At 35.4% G+C, this 24,699-nt stretch overlaps 1 protein-coding gene across 4 annotated transcripts in view; it reads left to right on the top strand.

Moving 5' to 3' along the window:
* Positions 1-24,699, top strand: part of LOC138176000 (BEN domain-containing protein 7-like) — a 136,564-nt gene that overhangs the window by 43,785 nt on the left and 68,080 nt on the right. For all 4 annotated transcript variants that reach the window (XM_069106675.1, XM_069106674.1, XM_069106676.1 and 1 more), the window contains 2 exons: positions 977-1,099; positions 5,357-5,619. In XM_069106675.1, the coding sequence (XP_068962776.1) occupies positions 977-1,099; positions 5,357-5,619 (386 nt within the window). The remainder of the gene's footprint in view (positions 1-976; positions 1,100-5,356; positions 5,620-24,699) is intronic.

Raw genomic sequence — 24,699 nt, 5'->3', positions numbered from 1 at the left:
GCAACTCAGAATTTTAAAGGTATTTCAAGAATAAAGTAGTTTTGCTATGGCCAGTTTTCTAACTGCATTCTTGGTCAGGAAAAGCTACGTGGATTAAAATTTATGTTGTAGAAATTAAATTGTATTTAATATGTAAGGTGTACTTAATATATAAGGCCCAGGTGTTCTGCATACTCTGTTTTTGAGGATGAGGATGAATAGTGACATCAGAAGGACTTTCATAGTAGGAATGCATTGTGTAGTTTTGCCACAATGGCTATGGGGAAAAGTTGTAGCCTATTAGGAAGGGAAATAGAAGAGAATTATGTGAAATAAAGGGGAATTAAGTGATGGCTGAAAGAAAGCTGGAGGATATAGAGGTAAAAATGTAGAATTTTCTTTATTAAGTTGAGGGAGTACTATATATCTACATTCTTTCTCCCATAGTATAACTCGACCTTTCATATTCTCCCCTATCTTAGAACAAACTCTCTGCTTTTATTTTACCCACTGTTACTTGTATTATGAGGCATTATTTTTAGTATTCAAACTATTTTTGAGTAGATTCTCTTTTAATTCTTAATATAAACCTTTATTGCATATACAACTACCAGTTCTTTGCAAGTCTATTCTTTCTTAGAGTCAGTTTTTTATGCATAATACAGTGAGAGTGTTTATAATGAATTTCTGTGCTATTGTTATCTTAGATGAACTAGTCTGACAATAGAGAAGACTGCTGTGAGGTTGCATTGTGTTCATACTTGCATGCAGTCTTTGCCAAACCATGAAGCAGCATGTATCTTACTATATGGAAGTCTGTATAATTGGATAAAATCAGACCCAAAATTCAGGTTGTGAAAATTATTAGGTACATTTTCCTTAGGCATGGTTCCATAATAATAGTATATGCATCAAAATCCTGTCAAGATATATTTTTTCTCCCTTTAAATTTTATTTTTTTGGTTTGGAGTCTGTCATGTTTTTCTTTCATACTTAGGAGAACTTCCAGCAGTGAATTCATCAATTGGATCAAACTGCTGTACTTGTAACTGCCAGTCAACTTTGCAGGCCATTCTTCAAGAACTCAAGACCATGAGAAAATTAATGCAGATTCAAGCAGGTATAAAAATAATGGCCTCAAACCTGGTTCTTTCAACTTTTAATGAAATCTGACATCTTTAGGAACAGATGTTTATTGTGCCTTCTTTATTACTCCCTCCCACCTTGCTTTCTTATGGTATTCCTTCATGTTATCAATTTTATTAGCTCTTTATGCCTATGTAATCCATTCATCCTTCAGCAAAACAAACTTACTTTTTTATTGCTAACAGTGTTCTGTCTTTATTCGCTACATGTCATTCTGAGTTCTTCAGTTACTTCACAAGTATTAGTTTCATTGAATTTCTGAATATTTCTTCTAATGTATTTAATGTTTTTATTTACTGTTTGTAACCAACAGTAAAGTTCATTCAAACAAGGAAAGAGAACGGGGCAATCTAGCTCATTACTTCTTGAGATGCTTAGGTTCGGGGCTTTATATATTTCATTAATCTAACATAGTATCTGTGAATCAAAAGGGACATCTGAAGCCATCTCAAACCTGTACCTGTACAGGAATTCTCTTCTACTTTTACTGTCCCAGAAATCACATTAGATATGTTCCATGCCAAGTAGTCTGTGAATGTCTATACTGCCCATAGAGAAGTTCCTTTGTTTTGCTACATATATGTAGCTGCCACCTAGAAAGCATGGACTCTAGTGTGACTCCCAATGGTACAAAAGCATTTATGAAGAGATCAGTGAGAAAAAATGGTAGATCTCATTGATCTTTCCTCTAATTATTGCTCATTTCATTGGCATCTAGTAGGTAAACATTGTGTTCCTGGTGGTTCAGAGAAATCAATTTGTATTATTTTTTGAGGTGACTGTTATAGTTTTCTGAGACATTAAAAAGATGGGAGACTTGTATTTGTTCATAGAGCCTCATCAATGGTGGAACTCTAGAGTTCCCAGGATTTTAGTTCTTAACTACATCAGTTAGATTTCCCTTTCTTTACAACTAGAATAAAACAGAATTATATTAGTTATAGAGAAGTTACAGACTTTCAGCAAGTCATGAAATGTCTGTTTTCTCAAGGAAAAAGGAGGCTTACATTAGCCCAAAGAAGAAAAATGGAAGGAAAAAAAAAAAGGATGTAAACGTATGATAGAGTTTTAGTGCCGATCAAGGAAGGATTTTTTTTCTTTTTTGTTTATAGAATAGTAAGATATTCACATTTGTTTTTCTAGCCAGCTAGTGAATTTTACTAAAATCCTAACATTTAGTGATGTGGATTTGATTCCAAAAGCTTATTGTTTAGCATATTAGCCACACATGGTCATATGAACTAAATTCTACCTTTTAAATGCGTAACATACTCAATGAAAAGTAAAATGGTCATTTTTTAAGTATTTTGTTTTATTGTGGTTAAGGATAAGAATTTTACTCAATCTGTTCAATAATAACATAATAACAAATAAATAATTTCAGAGGCAGCAATGGAGGTAGAAAGTTGACTGGACCAGGACCAGGAACAAATCCTGCCCATGACATTTCCTGCCTGTGTGACTTTGGGCAAGTCACCTAACCTCTCTAAACCTCAGTTTCCTAATCTATAAAATGGAGACAATAGTATTTGTACTACCTACTTCATAGGACTTTTGTGAGGAAAAAGTTCTGTAAACTTTAAAGTGATGTATGGAAATTATCTCAGTAACTTGGTACATAGTTAATGTCTCCTGAAGTAGAGTTCAGACAGAAATAACAATTACTTTTATACATCATGCAGGATTTTTTTTTCCTCGGGAAAAAGCACTTAACTTTACTTGTATTTTAGTTTCTAAAATTTTCATTTAAGGAAACATGAACATGAAAACAGAATGATAATTTTTATATTTCAACTCCTAGCTATTGAAATGACAAGCTTACACATTATATACTCTTTAAATCCCCAAAACCTTTCTGCTATAACAATACATGACACCTTGTCACCATGTTTTCTTTTCTGATTCTTTAGAGAATGGATTGTAAACTATACACCAGAACTTCAGGATTTTATAATGTCACTGATTGTATACAAGATAAAACAAAATTAATTATTCTCATTTTCCTTAATTTAAAAAAATGTAAAACTTTATATCATATTATCCATTTGCTAAAGATGTTTTGCCTCCTAGACTTAAATTTATGTTCTGTTTTTAAAAGTTCTAATTCTATTTCAAGGAAAAGATAAAAGACAGGAGTCAGTATTAAGTTTGCCAGTAGGAAGATTAAACTATATCTAAAGAGGCAAAGTGAGCTGCAAAGTTTGAACAATTCCTTAGCATCTCAAGTTGGATAAACTTCTTTGTGAAGAATTCTCACAACTAAGGCAAGAACAGTCTGAGGGACAGAGCAGGGCAATGGAAAGAAAGCTGACCAGGGAGAACACTGAGATTCTTCCGCTGCTTTATCCTCTGTATAACCATGGTCAAGTCACCTCCCTTCTCTGGGCTTCATTTTCATCAGCTGTAATGTGAAGGGATTGGACTAGATGACTTTTAAGATCTTTTCCAACTCTATATTTCTGTTCTTAATCATTGTGATAATTGTCCAAGTAACCCACTTCACTTGATGTATCTAGAGTTAGCATAGACATCAAGATAAACTAGGTAGGCCAATTACTATAGTTATGAGCAATAATTTTTGCATTTCTATGCCTCTTCTTGGGAATAAATTATTTTTTGATCATTGGAAAAAATGACAGTATAAAAAAATTTTTTTAGCTTAATAGTTCTTTTGATTTCATATCTTACATTTATTTATGGATTTATTACCGGCATGCCCAGTAGTTACACTTAGCAGTGTTTTTATGCTTGAGGGTATAAATCTTTATGGCAGTTTTCATTAAAGGCTTCCAAAATGTGTTATAAACTTTCATTATTTTTTTGGAACAATATTGTAAGGACTATAGTTGTTATACTTTAATTCTTCAAGTATTTATTCAGTATTACTACTGTTGTACATGTGTGGTGTTTTTCATCTTTGGATTTCAAAGTGTTTTATAGCTTGCATTAATTCACTTAATAGTCCATGAGATATAAAAACATTGTTCCCATTTTTCAGATACATAAAACTGAGGTGCAGAAAGGTGAAGCCATGTGGAAAGAGCTATGAACGTGGTAGATGCTTAAGAAATAATTTGTTGAATATATGAATGAATCTAATAAGTCAGTAACAGGTCCTGGCTGTAGATTCTGCCTACATGCTCAGTGACAAACATCACTTGTATTGTAAAATAATTCCAAACTCAATGTTTTGCTCAGACTTACAAATCATATCTGCCGGTACAATAGCATAGAGTTACCACTTCTGCATCTTTACCAATCATGGAGCCACACAGAGAGCAGCTGGTTAGTTAAACAAAATGCTGTAGTTCAAATTTTCATGGAATAATCATAATAATGATAGCAACGGTAATAATAACAACAGAAACAACAACAATAATAACTGAGAGCTAGTGTTTGAAGCTTTACAAATTGATCTACTCAGGACAACCCTAAAACATAGATTATACATATATTACTATTATTATTATTATTATTATTATTATTATTTTGCCTTTTGGAGGGCAATTGGGGTTAAGTAACTTGCCCAAGGTTACATGGCTAGTTTTTTTGTCATACATATATTATTAACATCATTTTATTTTTGAGGAAACAGAGGCCCAGGAAAGTTGTGAGTTGCCCATGGTCTCATGGCTAGTAAATAGAAAAGCTCCTACTCAAATCCAGTTACTTTGATTCCAGATTCGTTGCTCTTTCCATTACACTGCACTGAGTATTTATGCTGCAGAGTATTAATGATATATACTTAAACTAAGTTCCTAGAGTATTTCTCTTATGTATTAGATAAATCTAATTATATATATATATATAAAGACATATTTTAAAATATGATACTTTCTTTTTAGAATACCTCATAACTGCCTCTTTCCTTATAACTTATAATACTAGTAAAATCCACTTGAGATATTCTCTGTGATGTTTTGCTTGAAAACCAGTAGCAAGGTTTTTCTCCTAGATAGCCTTTCTTATTTAAAACTTTCTTTGGCAGCATTCCAGAGCTTGCATTAGATGACCGCCAGATTTTTTTTTTTTATATCTTAGCTTTTGTGTCCAGCTCGAAGTTAATTTTGTATTTTATTCCCTTAATCCTTGTTGCCAGGCCATATTTGAGGTACTGATATAAAAGGGCTTCATTTTAGCACAAAATTTGTAAAATAGTAGACAGCTTGATTAGAAGTTTTAAATTGAGTTGGCAGGTACTTTTACCATACTTCTGTTTGTTTGTTTGCAGTTGGAAGTCAAAACAGGCAACAGACCCCAATTTCCCATCTATGCTCCCAGAGAACAGCTGTGTCCCGAAAAAGAAATAAAAAGAAAAAAGTGCTCCCAAAGATCACTGAATCTCTTCCTATGAATAAGAAGTCCAGTGTAATAGAGAATGAAAAGACAGCAGTTACCTCTGAACAATCTGTTCTCCAAAAAGCTGAACGCATCCCAGCTGAGGAGAATCACGTTTTAGGATTTGGCATTGTTCTTGAATCACCATCTTCAGATGTAAGTTGATATTTAATACTATAGAATCTGTGATGTAACTTGAGATAAATTTGTAGCACTAACAAGTTTCCTTCACTAGCTAGTACAAAATACACATGGGGAGGGGTAAGAAGATAACTCATTATACTTTTTAAATAAAACAGGTCAAATTATTGATACATTTGAAAGTGAGATGAAGAAAATAGAGACTGTAGGTAATTTTTTTTGTTTGAAATGTTCCTTCCCTCATCTTTTCTCTCTTAGTAAAGCTTCTGTTCCTTGATCTTGAAGGAAAGAGGGTGATTGATTTGCTTTGTTGGTTAGGATAGTGACATCTAGAAAAAACTCCTTCATAAAGAATCTGATCATTAATTTCTTTTTTATTTTTAATTTTGAAGTGGCAGTTTTCAATTTTCCTTATCATAGAGAACTAAAAAGAACATAATTAAATCCTTTTGTAGGTGAGCATAAATGAGCAGAACCATGCAGATAAGGTCTCACCTTTCCAGAAAAACAAACTAATAATAAAAAGGAGAAATTGTGTTAATTCTGTTATAGATACAAGCTACATTGCTAATTAGGTTGCAGTTTCTTACCATTTATGTAATAAGAGGTTAATGTTCTCCACTAGTTTTCTTATTTTAATAGTATAACTAAAATGTTTACAGTTGTTATTTGATGGCTTGTAATCCTACTGACTATATTTTTACTTAGTAGTTAATAAGATAGCTTCTTTAAAAATATTTAATATTTATGATTGCTATTCTGTTTACAGTATTTGTTCATGCATTCGTGTATTCTGACTCACACGTGCTATGAGAGCTCCTAAAATGAACAAGAATGAATAGTCTTTTATTATGAAAGTATCAGGCTATGACCTAAGGATCTTGCTAAGAACTACTACAAAGTTTAATAAATGACTTTATACCTTTAAAACATTTCAAAAATAAGAATTTATTTCTCATCTGAAAGTAATTTGTGCAGTTGGCACCCTCAGACCCCTTTACAATCAATCCACTGCTTACTGGTGTATTCACTGTGGAAGCAGAAGTGAACAAGTGCCATTTTATAAGTGTTTTCAGCATAACTATTGACCAAAGGAAGTCATCATCTGGTAACCAGTCACCTGGTGATGAGTTTCTGTGCATTTAGTTAAATTGGTTCTTAGATGACAGATTTATGACAGGTGCTGAGTCTGGATATGAAGCCTTTCCAGCTTGGTAGAAACCCTGACTTTTCACCGTGCTGTAGAGACCTTCATGAATCAATTCATGCCACACTGAGGTATTGTATTATCATGGTACTTCTAAGAATCACTCCAGTTTTTAGACCATTGTTACTTTAACTTCTTATAGTATTCTCAGTGCATAATCTCTGATCAACAAGCCACAAGTTTCTATTTTCTGTTTTGACATTCTAACTACAAAAGAATGATAGCAGCTGAATGAAGGCCTGGAAGTGATTTCATCATGGGGCCAAAGGCAACAAAAAACAATTTTCATAAGATACTTTGTTCATTTAATCTTATACTTGTTTAATTTTTTGCATTGACATTCCCAAAGCCTAGCACAATGTGAGACACTTAATAGGTACCATTTTTATGACTGGTTCATTGATTAATTATATTTGTTTTGAATTTAAGCAAAGACACCATCATGAAGAAAAATGCAGCTTATATAACAGTATACATTGCAGAGGGAATAAGAAAGTAGGAAATTTTTGTCATTGTTGTTGTTTTGGGTTTTTTTGCTTTTTGGAGGGGGGAAGGCAGAACAATTGGGGTTAAGTAACTTGCGTAAGGTCACACGGCTAGTAAGTGTTAAGTGTCTGGGGCTGGATTTGAACTCGGGTCCTCCTGACTCCAGGACCAGTGCTCTATTCACTGCGCCACCTAACCACCCTGAAGTAGGGCATTTTTATGAAGAATTACCAAGTTAAGTCATTTTATGCTTTGATACTTCACAACTTAAGTATGAAAGTAGTGTATAGGAAGACACCAAAAACTGTTTGGAAGTATGTGTTTTGTACATATATGTCTAGTTAAGACATGAAAAAAGCCAATCAGACTGATCAGAAGCCTTAGCCATGAATATCATATACTTTAAGAAGAAAGTTAGAAGCTGCTGTATGTGGAAGGAATTGATCACCATAAAAGTGAAATTTATTATATTGTATTAGAGAATAAGCAGTTACATACATAGAAATAATTTCAACTGTCTTTGACTGGTTAGAGAAGACAGTAAAGAAAAAAAGGATCAAGTGTACCATATGCACTTATTAGCAGCTCAAGCCAGCTTGGTTTATTAAATGAGAAACAAACAAAAAATGACATCTCTAACTTTATCCTTTTTTAGAGACGTTAACTAATATAAAATAGTTGCTACAACAAAAAAAAACTTAGAGAATTCAGAAACTTAATCACGTTGGTTTGTCAAATATATGTGTGTTACAAAGGAAAAAGAAAACCAAATCCCAACCTTCAAAAAGGCTTACTTTTTTTTCCAGGAAATAAAATATACCTATAGAAAAGTATAGATACGAAGTGCTTTACAGATGAAGAGAATGTTACAAATGGGGACATCAAGGCAAGCTTCACAGAAGGGCATTTGAATTAAGTGCTATGGTAAAGACTGAGGAGGAAACATGAGGAAACAGTACATTTCAAGCAAGTATAGAAATGAAAGTATAGAAATGAGCAAAGCAATGTCCAGTTCAGGCAGTAATAGTAACCCATTTTGGGTGAAATGTACTATACATATATGAAGGTGAATAATATGAAACAAATCTAGAAAGGTTTGTTAGAGCCATATTGTGGAGGATTTAGATGTCAGTCTGTGATTTCTGTTTTGTTCAAGAGGCAGTAGGGAAGCACTGAAAATTTTTGAGCAGGAGAGTGGCATGGTCAGAAAAGGAAAGACCACAAGTGGAAGGCTATTGTAGCCCATTTCAAAGGTGATAGCATGTAAACTAGGATAGTAAATGTAGGGATAGAGAAAAGAAAATGAATGGAAGGATTATTGTGAAAGTAAAACCCCTAGGATTGGGGAACATTGGATTTGGCAGTGAGATAGAGGGGATAATTAAGAACTCTGATTTTATGTCTTGGATGACTGAGAGGATGATGGTGTACACAAAATAAATAGGAGATTTATGAGGATGGGTGAATTTAAGGGCAAAGATAATCGGTTCCTTTTTGATTATGTAGAATTTGACATGGTGATGGGATTTCCAGGTGGTGTCCAGCATATAACTGATGATCCAGGAGTAGAGTTTAGAAAAGAGATTTGGGCTGAATGAAAAGAGTTAGAAGTCAACAGTATAGAGATAATAGTTGAACCTTTGGAAACTATTGAAGTCATCAGGGAAGAGAAAAGAAGGAAGAGTATTGGGGAATAATTCTCATACTTAGATGATGGGAGATAGACGATTTTGCACTAAGGAATATTGAAAAGGACCAATTATACTCTATCCTGGTTCTCATCACTTCTTCATACTCTTCTTTGCTTTGTTTAGGTCATGGCCAGTAACAATGAACGCTCTCCAGGGCTCTGACTTGGACCCCTTTCTCTCTACACTATGTCTTAGTGATTTCATCAGTTCCCATTGATTGAGTTATTGTCTCTGTTCTAATGAATCTAGTATCTACTCAAAGAGCCCACACCTCTTTCCTAAACCAATAGTTCATTTCCAGTTGTTTTTTGGAAATCTTAAGCTGGATGTCCCATAGACATCTTAAACTTAGCATGTCAAAAAGTTAATGCATTATCTTTCCTCCCACCCAATTTTTCTGTCTTCCTACCTTCTCTGTTACTGTTGAAGGAACCACTGTCTTCCCAGACTTTCTTACAAAGCAGGTGTATTTCTTGATTCCTTCCTCTCTTTCATGCCCCATATACAATCTGTTGCCGAGTCCTGTTGATTTCACTTTCATAATATCTTTTATAAATGCACCCTTCTTTCCTCTAATACTACTAATACCCTGGTATAGGCCCACATCACCTCACACCTAGACTATTAACATAACCTTCAGGTTGATGTCCCTATCTTAAGTCTCTCCCTGCTTTAGTCTGGCCTGCACTCAGCTGACTAATTGATCTTCCTAAAGGTCAAATCTCCCCATCACCATTCTGCTCACTTCCATTCATTAAACTTCAGGATCTTTCAGGATCAAATATATAATTTTCTACTTGGCTTTTAAAATCCTTCATAACCTGGTTGTCTCAAGTTTTCTGGCTTATGCCAAATTCCTCTTGAATTGAATTTTTGTTTATCTCACCTAGCTTCCATCTGATGATATATTTGCCTTTTTAATCTAAGTAAGTTTTGCATCTAAGTGCCCTGTCCAGCCATATTCCTTCTTTTCCTATTCATTAGATTTATATCTCTTAAGAAATTTTATTCTTGAAAATTTCTCACAGATGTCTTCGTCTGTAGTGTTATAGGCCATATGAGTTTACCTACCCTTTCCTTGAATCTTTTAAAATCTGCTTTCCAAAAATCTCGAGTGCATGTTGAGTACATCTGACTTTACTCTCCTTTGTTATAGAAACTAAAATGACACTAGTGGTTACTTCCCCCTAAGGTTTCCATCATTTCTACTCCAGCAAGTAGTTCTTTCTTCCTGGTTAGATTAGGTCCAGGATAGCAGTTACCCTTACTACATTATTCTCCTTTTGAAGACTTAAATTGTCACTGTCAAGCCAATAAATTATTAGCTGCTCTGCTTTTGAAAGAGAACACTCCAGAAGATGTCTAGATAATTGAAGTTCCTCAACACTACTATATTTTGCCTTTATGCCAGACTTACATTCTGTTTATTGAATTCTTTATCTATTTTCTCTTTCTGTCCAGTTGGTCTTGATATTAGTATTTGCCAATACCATACACTCCTATTTCTATTAATCTTCACCCAAATAATTTCCATCATGTTTTCTCTACTCTGGTTCTTTGGACTAAGTCATGTCAAGGGAAGGGAATAAGCATTTATCTTGCACCTACTATGTGCCAGGAAATGCACTAAGCACTTTACAAATATTATATCATTTGATCCTCACAATAACCATGTGATATAGGGGTTATTATTATCATCTTCATTTTACAGTTGAGGAAACTGAGACAAACAGATTAAATGACTTGCCCAGGGTCACATAGTGTAAGTATCTGAGGCTGCATTTTAACTCAGGTCTTCCTGACTCCAGGCTCAGTACTCAAATCAGTAGGCCATCTGGCTGCCTCTAGCAGCTAGGTGAGTGCATCTTCGTAATATAAATATACTATTACTTTTTAAAATTCAATTTAAAAAGAAATTTTCAATTCCAAATCCTCTCCTTTTCCCTTCCCTTAACCACTGAGAAGTAAAGAAAAGTAGAAGCCATTACAAATATTTATAGTCATGCAAAACAAATTTCTGCATTAATCATGTGTCACCCCTCCCCCCCCAAAAAAAAAAACAAGAAAAAGAAAAACAGATAGAAGAAAATATGCTTTATTCTGTAATCCAAACCCATTAGAGCTCTACGTGAAGATGGGTAGCATGAAAAAAATTAATATGCTATTCTTAAAACCACCACCCTCCTGCCCCCATTTACCTATCCTGGTTTTATTGTTACTGTTTTTTAAGGCATAATCCAAAACCTTAGTCCTTTGATGAGTTTCATCCCTCTTAAGTTTCAGTGATATTTGTGAAGCCTAATTTTTCTCATGGCATTAAGAACTCTGGTTTACTTTGATTGTTACCTATATTTTTTGCATTTGCATATAGATATTTTTAACAATAGATTTTATTTTGGGCTTCTTTCTTGGATTTTTATCTCCTTCGAATTTATGGACTTCACTATTATTTTTCTAATCTTATATATTCTCTCTCTGTAGTATATAATGTCTTTTTTTTTTAAGCAACAGGTGTTAAGTAACTTGCTCAAGGTTACACGGCCAGTTATTTCTGGGTGTTGTAGTATATAATTACATAAATATATGTAAACAGTTTTCCCCTTTACTCTTTGTAGTTTATTTTTATTTTTTTATTCATAGTATCACATACAGGAATTTTTATGTTCTTTTTTATTTGGAAATGTTCATATTTGTCCAGTTCATAGTAAAATTTTTAAAAACATTATAAAAAGATACCCCTACATAACATTTTTGCTACTACCCATTAGGCTAATGATAATACTGATACAGGCTACTTGGTAAATGATGCGTAATAGCTCACAAACTGCTTTACAGTTTGGGGACCCAAAATAATGGAAGCCCTTCTTTGTGAAAGCTCAGTATTAACTGTCAATTTCCTATGGCATTCTTCAACTCTAGAAGAAATTTGGGTTTAAAATTTCCCCAAAGGGAAAGAACAGGAATGGCACACCACCACTATTGAAAGGAGTGAAGATCTCAAACTCCTCTGCCTTCTGATTTACACAGTGGATTCTTGAGATGAGAGAATTGGAGAGAATAATAGCATTATAGTTGTTCTTCAGTCTTTCAGTCATGTCCAACTCTTTGTGACCCCATGGACCATAACTCACCAGGCCCTTCTGTCCTCCACTATCTCTCAAAGTCTATGCAAGGATGTTTCCATGATAATTATCTATCCATCTCATCCTCTGACATCCCTTTTTCCTTCAATCTTTTCCAACATCAGGGTATCTTCCAGTGAGTTTCATCTTCTCATTATGTAGCTAATATTTAAGGTTCAGCTTCAATATTTGACCTTCCAATGAATAGAGTGAATTAAAAAGTGTTGACGGATTTGATCTTGCTGCCCAAGGAACTCTCAAAAGTCTTCTCTGGCACCACAATTTGGAAGTGTTGATTCTATGCTGCTTAGCTTACTTACAGTCCAAATCTCACAATCATACATTGCTATTGGAGAAAACCATGGCTTTAACTATATGAACCATTATTGGCAAGGTGATGTCTCTGCTTTTTAGTATATTGTCCAAATTTACCGTAGCTTTCCTTCCAAGGAGAAAGTATCTTTTAATTTCATGGCTTCAGGCACAGTCTGCAGTGATCATTGAGCTCAAGAATATAAAATCTGACAGTTTCCATTTCTTCTCCCTTTTTTGCCAGGAAATGATGGAATCAGTTGCCAAGATCTTTGGGGGGTTTTTTTTGTTTGTTTGTTTTACGTTAAGCTTCAACCAGATTTTATACTCTTTTACCCTTATCAAGAGGCTTTTAAATTCTTCTTCATTTTCTCCTATCAGAGTGAAATTGTAAGCATATCTGAAATTTTCCTGGCAACTTAAATTCCAGCTCTTGATTCATCCAACCTAGCATTTTGCATGATGTACTTTGCATATAAGTTAAATAGATAAGGCAATAATACACAGCCTTCTTATACTCCTTTTCCAGTCTTGAACCAATCAGTTGTTTCATGTTTGATTCTAACTGTTGCTTCTTGGTCTGCCTACAGGTTCCTCAGGAGACAAATAGGATGATCTGGTACTCCCATCTCTTTGAGGACTTGGCACATTTGGTTGTGATCTACATAGCCAAAGGCTTTACTGTAGTCAATGAAGAAGAAGTAGATATTATTCTGGAACTCCCTTGCTTTCTCCTTAATCCATTGAATATTGGCCATTTGGTCTCTAGTTTTTCTGCCTTTTTGAAAATCAGCCTGCTCTTCTGGTAACTCTCAGTTCACATATTGCTGAAGCTTAACTTGCAGAATCTTCAGCATAAAAGCTTGTAAGTCTCAGCACCCACTTTGAGATATGTGATAGGTTTGTTGTTGTTGAATCATGTCTGACTTTTTGTAACTCCGTGGACTTTTCTGTGTGGTTTTCTTGGCAAAAATACTGGAATCGTTGGTCATTTTCTTCCCCAGTGTATTCCCATTTCACACATTAGGGACTGAAACAAATAGTGGTTTTTTGACTTGTCCCAGGTCACACAGCTAGCAAGTGTCTACAGCTAGATTTGAACTCAGATCTTCCCAACTCTGGACTGGTACTCTATCGACTGAGCCACCTAGCTTCCCTAAAAACTTAGAGATGAGATGAATGGAACGGCCAAGAGTAATTAATAATCAATTTATTAATTAGGTTAGCTGATAATAAATTGGTGGTCAGTGTTTTTAGTAACCAAAGACAAAACCACAAGAGATCACTGAATGCTTAAACACTTTTAGAAAACGGGGTACCTTTTGGCAGGTGAAAATCAACCCTAATCAGGGTTTTTGAGGGGATAGACTTTCAAATGAGATTGTGTGCTGAAAGCCTTCAGTTCCTCCTGCTGATAATAGGTCCTGATTATGAGATTCAGCTACCTGGGCAAAGGAATCTGGTTTTTTCCTTCATGAGTAGGGTTACCCTAAACTCCAGTGGTAGGAAGGGACTTTGAGGGCATAGACAATACTCTAAGGATGGCATTCACCTAGATTAGATTCTGTTTACACTCTAAATAGAAGTAAGGTCTCCTAGTTGGGTGGGGTCCCTCCCAAGATCTTGGAGCATGAGGAAGGATTAGGCCAATCTCATCTGTCAGCCTCCCTTTAAAGACTGGCTGAATGACCTACAGGGGCTGGTCCCAGAATGAGGAAATAGAAAGGAAAAACCTTAATCCAAATTAAACAATTGGTTATTAATATAAAGAAAAATAGTCACTTCTCTCAGAACCATGCCACCCCAAACTATGGTGCTCTGTCTACTCCCATGCTGTGGAGGATCATTGTTATCCAGTTGAGTCAGATTCTTCATGACTCCATTTGGGGTTTTCTTGGAAAAGATACTGGAGTTTGCCATTTCCTTCTCCAGCTCATTTTACAGATGAAGAACTGAGGCAAACAGGGTTAAGTGACTTGTGCAGGAACACACAGGTAGTAAGTGTATGAGGCCAGATTTGAACTCAGGAAACATTGTAGTGCTATGAAGTCATTGGTCCTTCTGAGGCTATCAACAAAGGTTAAAATAAAAGAGGGATGAGAAGAGAAGGATACTACTGGATAGCCATTGAATTACACACATACTACAAATACCATTTTGATTTCTTTTCAGCCCCTACTCAAGCAGACCAGTTCAGGTCCTCAACATCTATCACCTAAACTAAGGTAACAGGCTCTTAATTACTTTTCAACCTTTCCAGTTTCTTCCTCTAGCACGAATCTATCCTCCACAAAACTGCTTAAGATAAGCTTCTAAACCATAGGTCTCATCATTACACTTCATTGTTAATCTTTAGCAGATTCTAGCATAAAACACAAATTCCTCAGTGAAGAATATAAAGGCCAGGGGCAGCTAGGTGGCACAGTGAATAGAGCACCGGCCCTGGAGTCAGGAGGACCTGAGTTCAAATCTGGCCTAGGACTCTTAACATTTACTAGTGGGTGTCCTTGGGCAAGTCAGTTAACCTTAATTGCCCTGCCTTCCCCCCTTCAAAAAGAAAAAAAAAGAATATAAAGGCCATCTTCACAATCTGGCCCTAGTCTACTTTAACAACTTTATCTCACATTATTTTCCATCACTCACTTGTTTCAGTCAAATTGAACTTGCCATTTCTCCCCATTCCTCTGCATTTCCACTTCAGAATCCTTTATTGTCCTATAATGTTCAGTTCCCATCAGCTTCTTGAAGACTTCCCTGGGCTGCTCAGTTTCTAGTGGTCTTTCCCTCTTCAAATTACCTTTTATTACTTTTTAAGACATTTTTTGTGTATACATTCCCTCAATGGAATTTAACCTGATCCAGAGACTTTAATTTTTCCTCGTATAGTGTCCTGTGTTTAGTAGGTACTTTATAAATATTTGTTGGATTTGATGACCAGATCTATGCTTCAGAAAAGTAATTATGGCAGGAATATAAAGGCTAGCTTGTAGAACTTAAATAGAAGACTTTTAAAGAGGCTTTTACATACAACATTAGAATTGAGAGGGATGGGGCAGCTAGGTGGTGCAGTGAATAGAACACCGGCCCTGGAGTCAGGAGGACCTGAGTTCAAATCCGTGTGACTTCGAACAAGTCACTTAACCCCAATTGCCCTCCAAAAAAAAGCAAAAAAAAAAGAATTGAGAGGGACTTCTGAGGCTAGATAGTGCAATCTGGAGCAGTTCAATAATCTTCTCTACAATATTTAAAATCTAAAATCAGCAACCGAGACTAGTAGCCCTCCCCAGGCTCAGTGCGTCATCCTGATATGTGCAGTGGCGTAGGTTGGTAGATTTTGCTTTTCATAATCTCCCTCTCCTTTCAAAGTTCCTCTCTGTCATCTTCCTTGATTGCCTCTAATTGAAAATGCCCTTTCCCTGCTCAGACTTCTTTAGAGCACTGTCTATATCACTCCTACTTTGAATTCACTTATCTTCACATCTCTGTACTCCAGAAGCAAATTCTTTGAGGGCTAGGTTTTAGCTAGTGGCCTGGCTCTGTACCTAGCACATATTAAAAGCTTAATACATGTTGAAATGAATTTACATCCTGAGGGTAGGGTATAGGAACTGGAAAAGTTAGAAGAGGGAGAGGCTGTGAGTCATGAAAGTAGTAAACGTGTCTCATTGGGACTGGCACCATAAGCAGATCATATACTTATTGGGAGAGAGGTGGCAGTTGGGCTATTCTGAGTTCTCCAGAGCCTTCTGCGGGGCTGCAATTACCACAGGTATGATCACTGTGCTCAGGAACAAGGATGGCATTGTCATATATTCAGCACCAGCATGGCCACTGTCACCACCTCAGCAACAAAAATTGGTAGGATGCTTGAAAAAGAGAAGAAAAAAAAAAGACAAGCCTGTTTAAAGTCCTATTCATTAGATTTACAAGAATCCAGGAAAATAAATTTTACCAGCCCTTGTTCAGTACATTTCATTTGAGCCAAGAGTCCCTCATTCCTATGGTCCAGAAATCCAAATCCTGTTCGCAGATTCCATCTTCTTAACTAGTTATTTACTTCTTAAATCTTTTTTTTCTTCTTAAACTCTTGCTTTCAATTGATACTAGTGAGAAAAGCACCACCTGTGCCCCCAAGGTTTTCATTTCTTCACTAATACATCATAATTCTCACAGATGACTTTAAAGTTATTCCTGGCAGTATTATTTGTATCCATGTGAATCTCCAGAAATGGGAAATAGTCAGAAGGTGTGATAAGTCTTAGGAATTTTTTAGTTATGCCCTAGATATATGCCCTTGTTAGACAGCAGACCTCTCTACTGTCAACACATAGTTGTATCAGGTCTCCCTGGTAGGGAGTGATCAACCACTATTATTTGTGTCTTCTTTTTTGACTTTTACTGGATGAAACCTAATCTGATGCCTTCATATCCATGTGGATCCATACCATTATTCCTTTGGATACAAGTAGCTGCTACTTTTTTAAGGTGTCCAACTCCATCCTTAACAGCCTTATAGCTATTAACTTGTTTTAAATGTTTTGTGGCCCTTCTTGCTTTTCCCTTCTCTGTCATGATCTTATACCCTCCAGCCTTTGAACCCTTATCAATATTCCTTTTCTGTCTCTTCAGATTCTTTATCTTATTTGTTTTTATCCTGAAGACCTTTGCTATTTTTAAAAGGAATATTCCATTCTACCTGTTAACCTGGAAAGTAGAGAGACAATTAAAAAATTTCTTTACTTTTTTTTTTAAGGAAGATTACCCTGCACTTTGGGGACAGATAGTAGTTACATGACTATTTCAGAAAGATAATTGTGCACTCTATGCAGGTCATTGCAAAATTTCTCCTCTTCATACTTGCTAGAAATCCTCTGTCATTGTTTTTCATCAAAATTTTTTATGATTCCATAACACTTAATATATTATTTTTTCTTTCAAATGGCCCTACCATTCATTCATTTTCCCATAGTTGGAGCCTTGATGTTATCTTTGGGGTTTTTTCCTTTCTTATTCCTTAAGTATTCAATCTGTTGTAAAATGCTGTTGAATCTACCTCTATGTATCTTCTGACCATTTTTTTCTCTGTCTTCCTACAGGTCCTACTCTAGTACTACACACCTAGAGCGTTTCAGTAGCCTCCTAGTCTTCCTAACTCTTTTTTTCACTATGCCATTTAATTCATCCTTTATACCCCTTGTGTACTTGGCATTGTAGTATGTGATCTTGTCATAACACTTTTCAGCTCAAAAAATGGCACTGTAGTGCCTACCAGGTAAAGTTTAGATTTCTTTCTCAGTCATGTGAGGGCCTCACCAATACACTTAGGTATTATTTTGTATTGTAGTTATTTGTTTAGGTGCCATATCTACCTATAAGACTACATAAACTCTGTGAGAGGGCAGAGACTAGACCTTGTTTAAACTATGTATCTATGGCAAAGCAGATAGAGAGCCAGCCTTGGAACCAGAAAGATCTGGGGTATTCTTTGTTACCCTGGGCAAGTCTCTTGAAACTCAATAATATAGGCAGCTCTCTAAGACTGTGTGTTGCAGAGAAAATTCTCATATGTATTGGTAGTTTACTAATTATGAAGTTCTATATATCAATAATATCACAAACCTAGTTACTTTATCTCTCTCAGCACCAAGTAGAATGTACAGAGAATTTTATATACCTGTAAATAATTTGTGTGATGGTAAAGGAGTAGTTATATTTTAAAAATCACCAGAAATGCCCACATACTGCTTCATCTTATTTTCACCAAGAATGCTCTCATTGCATTCATTGACATTGTCATTCTTTCTAAAAATGGGAAAACAGGCAAGTGTTAATAGTTGTGGATGTCTTCTTTCTGGATATAAGAAGTGTTCATTGGATAATTACTGAGTCAAACTGATAGATGTGAATAAAAAAGATGCCTTTTACATTAATCTGCTGAGTACTGAATTAACCAACAAACATTAAGTCCCTACTATGTTCTGTACGCTATCCCAGGGCCTCCTGGGATACAAAGGATAGAGGTATAGAGTTAAAAAATTCTTCCTCCCAAAGAGCTTACAAGTCCATATATAATTATGTACAGAATAAATATAAAAAGAATAAATACAAACAAATGCACAGTCATCAAATAAAGGAAGTTTGGGAAGAAAGGCATTATCAGTTGGAGGATCTGAAAGCTTCATGTAGAACATGGTGCTTGAGTTGTATTTTGAAGGAAGAGAGTGATTCTTCAAGACAGAAGTGAGGAAAGGGAGTGAATTCCAGAGATGGGAGACAGCCAGTGCAAAGGCACGGGGGTAGGAGATGTCATGCTTTATGTGAGAAGCAAAGAAGAGGCTAGTTTAGCTTGATTGCAGAGTGTGAGACAGGGAGTGATGTCCAATTAAGCCAGCAAGAGAGAATAGGCCCAGCTTGCAAAGATCTTTAAAAGCTAAACAGGGGAGCTTATATTTTATCCTAGAAAAAAAAAAAACAACCAGAGAATTGGAATTGATTGAGTTAGGGGAGTAACATAGTTAGCTATGCTCTTAAGGAAATCTCTGGGCAGCAGCATTTAGAATGGATTAGAGTGGTGACAAACTTGAGTCAGGACACCAATTAGGAAGCCATTGAAATAATCTAGGTGAATGGTGATAGAGACCTGAACTAAAAGGGTACCTGTGTGAGTACAGAGAAGTGGTCAGATGTAAGAGAAGTTGGCAACTGATGGTGTATGTGAGGTTAGGGGAGGCATACTGCCTGGGGTACTAGAAGACTAGTAAAGCTGAATTCAAGTGCATTGTTGAGCAGGGAGATAAAATGTCCTACTTATGATCCAAACAGATGAAAAATTTACCTGAATTTCCCCTACCTTTGTGATATTGAGCAACTTGTTTAACCTTTCTGGTCCTTAGTTTTTTCATCTGTAAAATAAGTTTGAATAGAAAAGATGGTCTCCAAGTTTCTTTTCAGCTCTGAATCTAAAATTACCTATAGTTGAGGGTGAACCTATGTGGCTTTTATAATATTAAAATGAATTGTTATTATTCATTATTATTTACTATTTGATTTACCAGTATCCTCTCTTATTAAGAAACATATGGAAAAAGTCTTTTAGATATTCATGAAATATTTTGAGTAAAATAGAATTCACTGGCTATTATATTTACCACATAAAAGTTTTAGCATTCAGATTTTATTTATGTACAATACATGAAGAATTTGCCTATTCTTTGCTTCCTGATTATTATTTACTAACAAGCTAATACATTTGGTAGAGTACTTTGAACATTATCTGTGAAAGCTCAATTAGGCACTGATTATCTTTGATTGGAAAATCCCTTGCTCCTAAAGAAAAGCAGAAATAAATCAGCATTTTATCTCCAAATTATGTATTTAATATACAGATTGATTCTTGTTTTCAACAGAAAAAGTATCTAAAATAAATGAATAAAAGCATTTAATATATGCTCACTATGTACAAAGCTCTATGCTAAGCACTGGGGATACAAATAGAAAATTTAGACAGAACCTGCTTTCAAGGATCTCATATAGATTCTAATGGGAGAGACAACTCTTATGGAAGGTTTTAGCTATAAAAGGCCATGGAAAGATGCTGTGGTCCTTAAGGTGCTTTAAGGAGATGGCAATGCTTGTTGAATGTTATTTTTTACTGATAAAAAAATTATATCTGTTTTTGATGATGAACTATTTGACAATCCTAAGGACCTTGGTGGAAAGAATTTTCTTTTTGGGTCTTCAGTAGGTGTGGCTGTAGCACTTGCGGAAGCAGTTATATTGACTCAGGGATTGCTTGCCAGATTGATGACTACACACATAAAAAATATATTTTAAAAATAATAATAATTAGATAGTTGGTTCTGTAATTGCAATGGAGAATTCTGTCTGTAGCTCTTATTAGCATTAATAGGAATTTCTTGTTTTGTTCTTTAAGCAGGAATAGGAAATGAAATCCCTTAGTTGGAAACACATGCACATTAAAACCCAGGTATATAGATACAATGTTTTCTTAGTTTATTATCCTCTAGCTATAAGCCTTCTCAAATGAAGAGGATCTTCAGAGCAGGAAAAAAAAATATATTGAAGACAAGTTTTCAGAGAGTGTTCTGAGGGGGCAAGTGGGGAAGGTATGTAGGATTGGTTATTTGAGAAACTGGGCTTCCAAAAACACCCTATGGAAGAGGGCATCAAAGGAGTAAAGGTCTATTTCAGTATAGAAGGATCCTAGAAGTTTTGGGGGAAAATTTTGGTTTTGAGAGTACATCTATAAAACATTGCACAACTTATCAGTAACTGTTTGTTGTTGTCCTACCATCTCCTCTAATTCAGCTTGTCTAAATAGTTCTCCATCCCTATCCCCCAAAGCTAGATTCTCCTCCTGATTTCCATGTTTGTTACTGGTATCATCATCTTCTCCATTTTCTGACTCCAGATACTTTTCCTAGTTTCTTAGGCTTAGAACTTTGGCATCAACTTTGATTCTTTCCTGTCTTGTCCATTATTTCCTTTCAGTCATCAAATTTTGCTATGTGTACCTTCTCAAAATCTTTCTCATAACGATTCTCTTTTTTCAGTTTTTTGTTTCATAAATTATAGGATCTCATTACTTTCTACCAGTACAGTTGTTATAATCTGTTAATTTGTCTCCCTTCATCTAGTCTCTTCTCACTGTAATATGTCACAGTTGCTTTATTAATCTTATTAAAACACTGTTTTCAGTTATCTTATTTGTGCTGCTGAAAAATATTCAGTGGCTTCTCATTATCTAGAAGCATTGTAGTATAATAGAAAGAACACTGAACTGAGTCAAAAGACCAGAGTTTTTGTCCAAGTCAGTTTTCTTAACTTCTCTGAGACTTTTGTTTTACTTAGATAAAAATGACCTACTTATCTCCCACAATTGTGAGAATCAAAGCCTGTGAAAATGCTTTGAAAACTAAGGTGCTATAAAAGTATAACATTGTATTATTGCAATTACATAATAACCTCCATAGTCCTGGAATTCAAAGCAATACACTACTTAGTTTTAACTGTCTTTTCTACTTCTGCCCTAAAGTGTGCTAGCCAGATTGATATGCTCATTCTCCCATCATTACACTCATTCCCTCTTCTGTACCTTTGATCTTATTGTTTGCTCTACCCAACATCTCCATGTTTTCCTGTTCGTGAAGTTCTAACTTAATTCTTACTTACTATGTAAAATTCTCTGACAATTGAAACCCATGATGAGGTCAACTTCTTAAGAAACTCATAGTACTATTTTCTCATTTGGTAACATGCTGTTTATTATAATGTTGCTTTTGTACAAATATACATAAACGAACATATATGTACACATACATAATTATATGTACACATGTAGAAATGTGTATATACATGTACACACATGTGTATATGTATCTACGTTGCATTTATGTGTATCTCTGTATACACATACATTGTATATACTCTGTATAATCATACACACACTTGAAAAACATTAAAAAATCATTCTGCAGAGATGAGGTTAATCCTCATTACAGCTGTAGAGATGTGTAGAATAAATGGGTTTATTGATTTATTGATTTATTTGCTTATTTATTTATTTACTTATTAATTAATCCATTGATTCATTCCTTCATTTATTTATTTAAACCAGAACTGGATGAAATTAAGTAAGGCTCCATACAAATGAATTTAGGCAGAATTTTGAAGGGGAAGGATAGATTTAATGGAAATGAAGTGAGAACATTTCAGACACAAGGAATGGCATATGTGAAAGTCTGGAAAGAAATAGAAAATGGTTATCTTGCTTTATTGTAAATGTACTAAAATTCTAATTCCTGAAGTAATTTTTTCTTTTTTTTTTTTTTGCTTTTTTGAAGGCAATTAGGGTTAAGTGACTTGCCCAAGGTCACACGGCTAGTTTTTGTGTTGTGTCTGAGGCTGGATTTGAACTCAGGTACTCCTGATTCCAGGGCTGGTGCTCTATTCACTGTGCCACCTAGCCACCCCAGTAATTTTCAATAAAGTAAAAAAGAAGTCATTCTGTACTCTAGGATGCTCAATAGAATTAAAGTAGCTTTTAAGTTCTTTATCAAAGTATTGCCTCTGTGTCTACTACTCATGACCACATGAAGATGACCCTAGGTTTATCTTGGTGTATTAGGGAATATAGGTTCTTAGAAACTGTGGTAGAGTTTACCATATTGGACAGTTTCTGAGCACAATCCTAATAGAAAATTGTGTCTGCTTCACATGAAACAGGCTATAACTAAGTCTGGAGAGGTTCATTACCAGTAGGCAGGCCATTGGTTGATGAATCCCTTGGCTATAGAGACCCATAAAACAAAGAAAAGGAAAAAGTAGCCTTCAGTTTTGTGTGTTTTTCTTCCCCTTCTATTATGACAGTGGAATGTTCTTCTTTTTCACCTCTGCCTCTTTGGTGTTTTCTTGACTTCAAGGCTCACCTCAAATCCCAACTTCTTTTATATTTTTCATTTTTCAAATGCTTTATTAACTTCTGACTTACATTATTCATTTTCACCAGATTTTGAGTTACAAATTTTCTCCCCATTTTCCCCCTACCCACCACCCCAAAATAGCAGTCCCATAGGATATCCCCTCCTCCAATCTGCTCTCTCCCATATCTTCTCCCATACCCCCTTCGACTTTTCCAGTGGGGCACAGTGGATCTCTATGCCCCAGTACCTGTATATCTTATTTCCCAATTACATGTAAAATAGTATTAATAATAGTACATATATATACATATATATTTTAAACATTTAATTTTTAAAACTTTAAATTCCAGATTCATTCCCTTCCTCCCTTGTCACCCACCCTTACTGGGAAGATAAGCAATTCATTATAGGTTGTACATGTATAGCTAATGCAAAATATTACCTTAGTAGATATATTGTAAAAGACTGACTATATTTCCCTCCCTCCTATCCCACCTCCCACTTGTTCTATTCTCTACTTTGATCCTCTCCCTTTTCAAAAGTGAGTACTTCCAACTTCCCTCCCCCCCAGCCTGCCCTCCCTTCCATCATCCCCCTTTCATCCCCTTGCCCCCTAATCTCCTGTAAGGTGAGATACCCTATTTAGTGTGTATGTCATTCCCTCCCTAAGTCAAATTCAATGAGAATAAGGTTGACCCATTCCCTTTTGCCTTCCTGTTCTTCCCCTCCATTGTAACCATTTTCCCTTGCCCCTTCTATATGAGATAGTTTACCCCATTCTCTCTTCATCTCGTCTCATTATTTTCCTCTCTTGCCTCTTAATTTCACCTTTTAAGTATCATCCCTTCCCATTTACTTGCCCTCTATCTATGTATACCTGTAAACATATAAACACACATTCACATATGTATTCATGCTCCTGTATACCCTCCAATATAGACATATATACATATTTATATTCCCTTCAACTATTATCATACTGAGAAAAGTTTCATCAGTTACAATTATTGTTTTTCCATGTAGGAATGTTAATAGTTCAACTTTGATAAGTTCCTTATGATTTCTTTTCTGTTTAGCTTCTCATGCTTCTCTTGCTTCTTGTATCTGAATGTCAAATTTTCTATTCAACTCTGGTTTTTTCATCAAGAATGCTTGAAAGTTGTCTATTCCACTGAATTACTATATTTTCCTCTGAAACATGATACTCAATTTTGCTGGGTAGGTGATTCTTGGTTTTAATCCCAGGTCCTTTGACCTCCAGAATATCATATTCCAAGCCCTTTGATCCCTCAGTGTAGAAGCTGCCAGATCCTGAGTTATCCTGATTGTGTTTCCACAATATTCAAATTGTTTCTTCCTGGCTGCTTGTAATATTCTCTCCTTGATCTGGGAATTTCAGAACCTGGCTATAATATTCCTAGGAGTTTTATTTTGGGGATCTTTTTCAGGAGGTGATCGGTGGATTCTTTCAACCTCTATTTTGCCCTCTGGTTCTAAAACCTTTCCTTGAGAATTTCTTGGAGGAAAAAAAAAGAAAAAAAGGGGGGTGGCTAAGTGGAACAGTGAATAGAGCACTGGCCCTGGAGTCAGGAGGACGTGAGTTCAAATCCGGCCTTAGACACTTAACACAGGAATTAGCTGTGTGACCTTGCCCAGGTCGCTTAGCCCCAATTGCCCTCCAAAAAGCAAAAAAAAAAAAATTTCTTGGAGGATGATTTCTAGGTTCTTTCTTTGATCATGGCTTTCAGGTAGTTCAATAATTTTTTAAATTATCTCTCCTGGATCTATTTTCCAGGTCTGTGGTTTTTTCCATGAGATATTTCACATTGCCTTCT

The sequence above is a fragment of the Petaurus breviceps genome, unplaced genomic scaffold (genome assembly GCF_028583685.1).
Source record: "Petaurus breviceps papuanus isolate PSGF00001 unplaced genomic scaffold, PetGlider_PUasm1.0 80, whole genome shotgun sequence".
NCBI classification, from domain to species: domain Eukaryota; kingdom Metazoa; phylum Chordata; class Mammalia; order Diprotodontia; family Petauridae; genus Petaurus; species Petaurus breviceps.
Note: the sequence above shows the minus strand (reverse complement) of the source record. Positions and strands in the feature narration are given on the sequence as shown.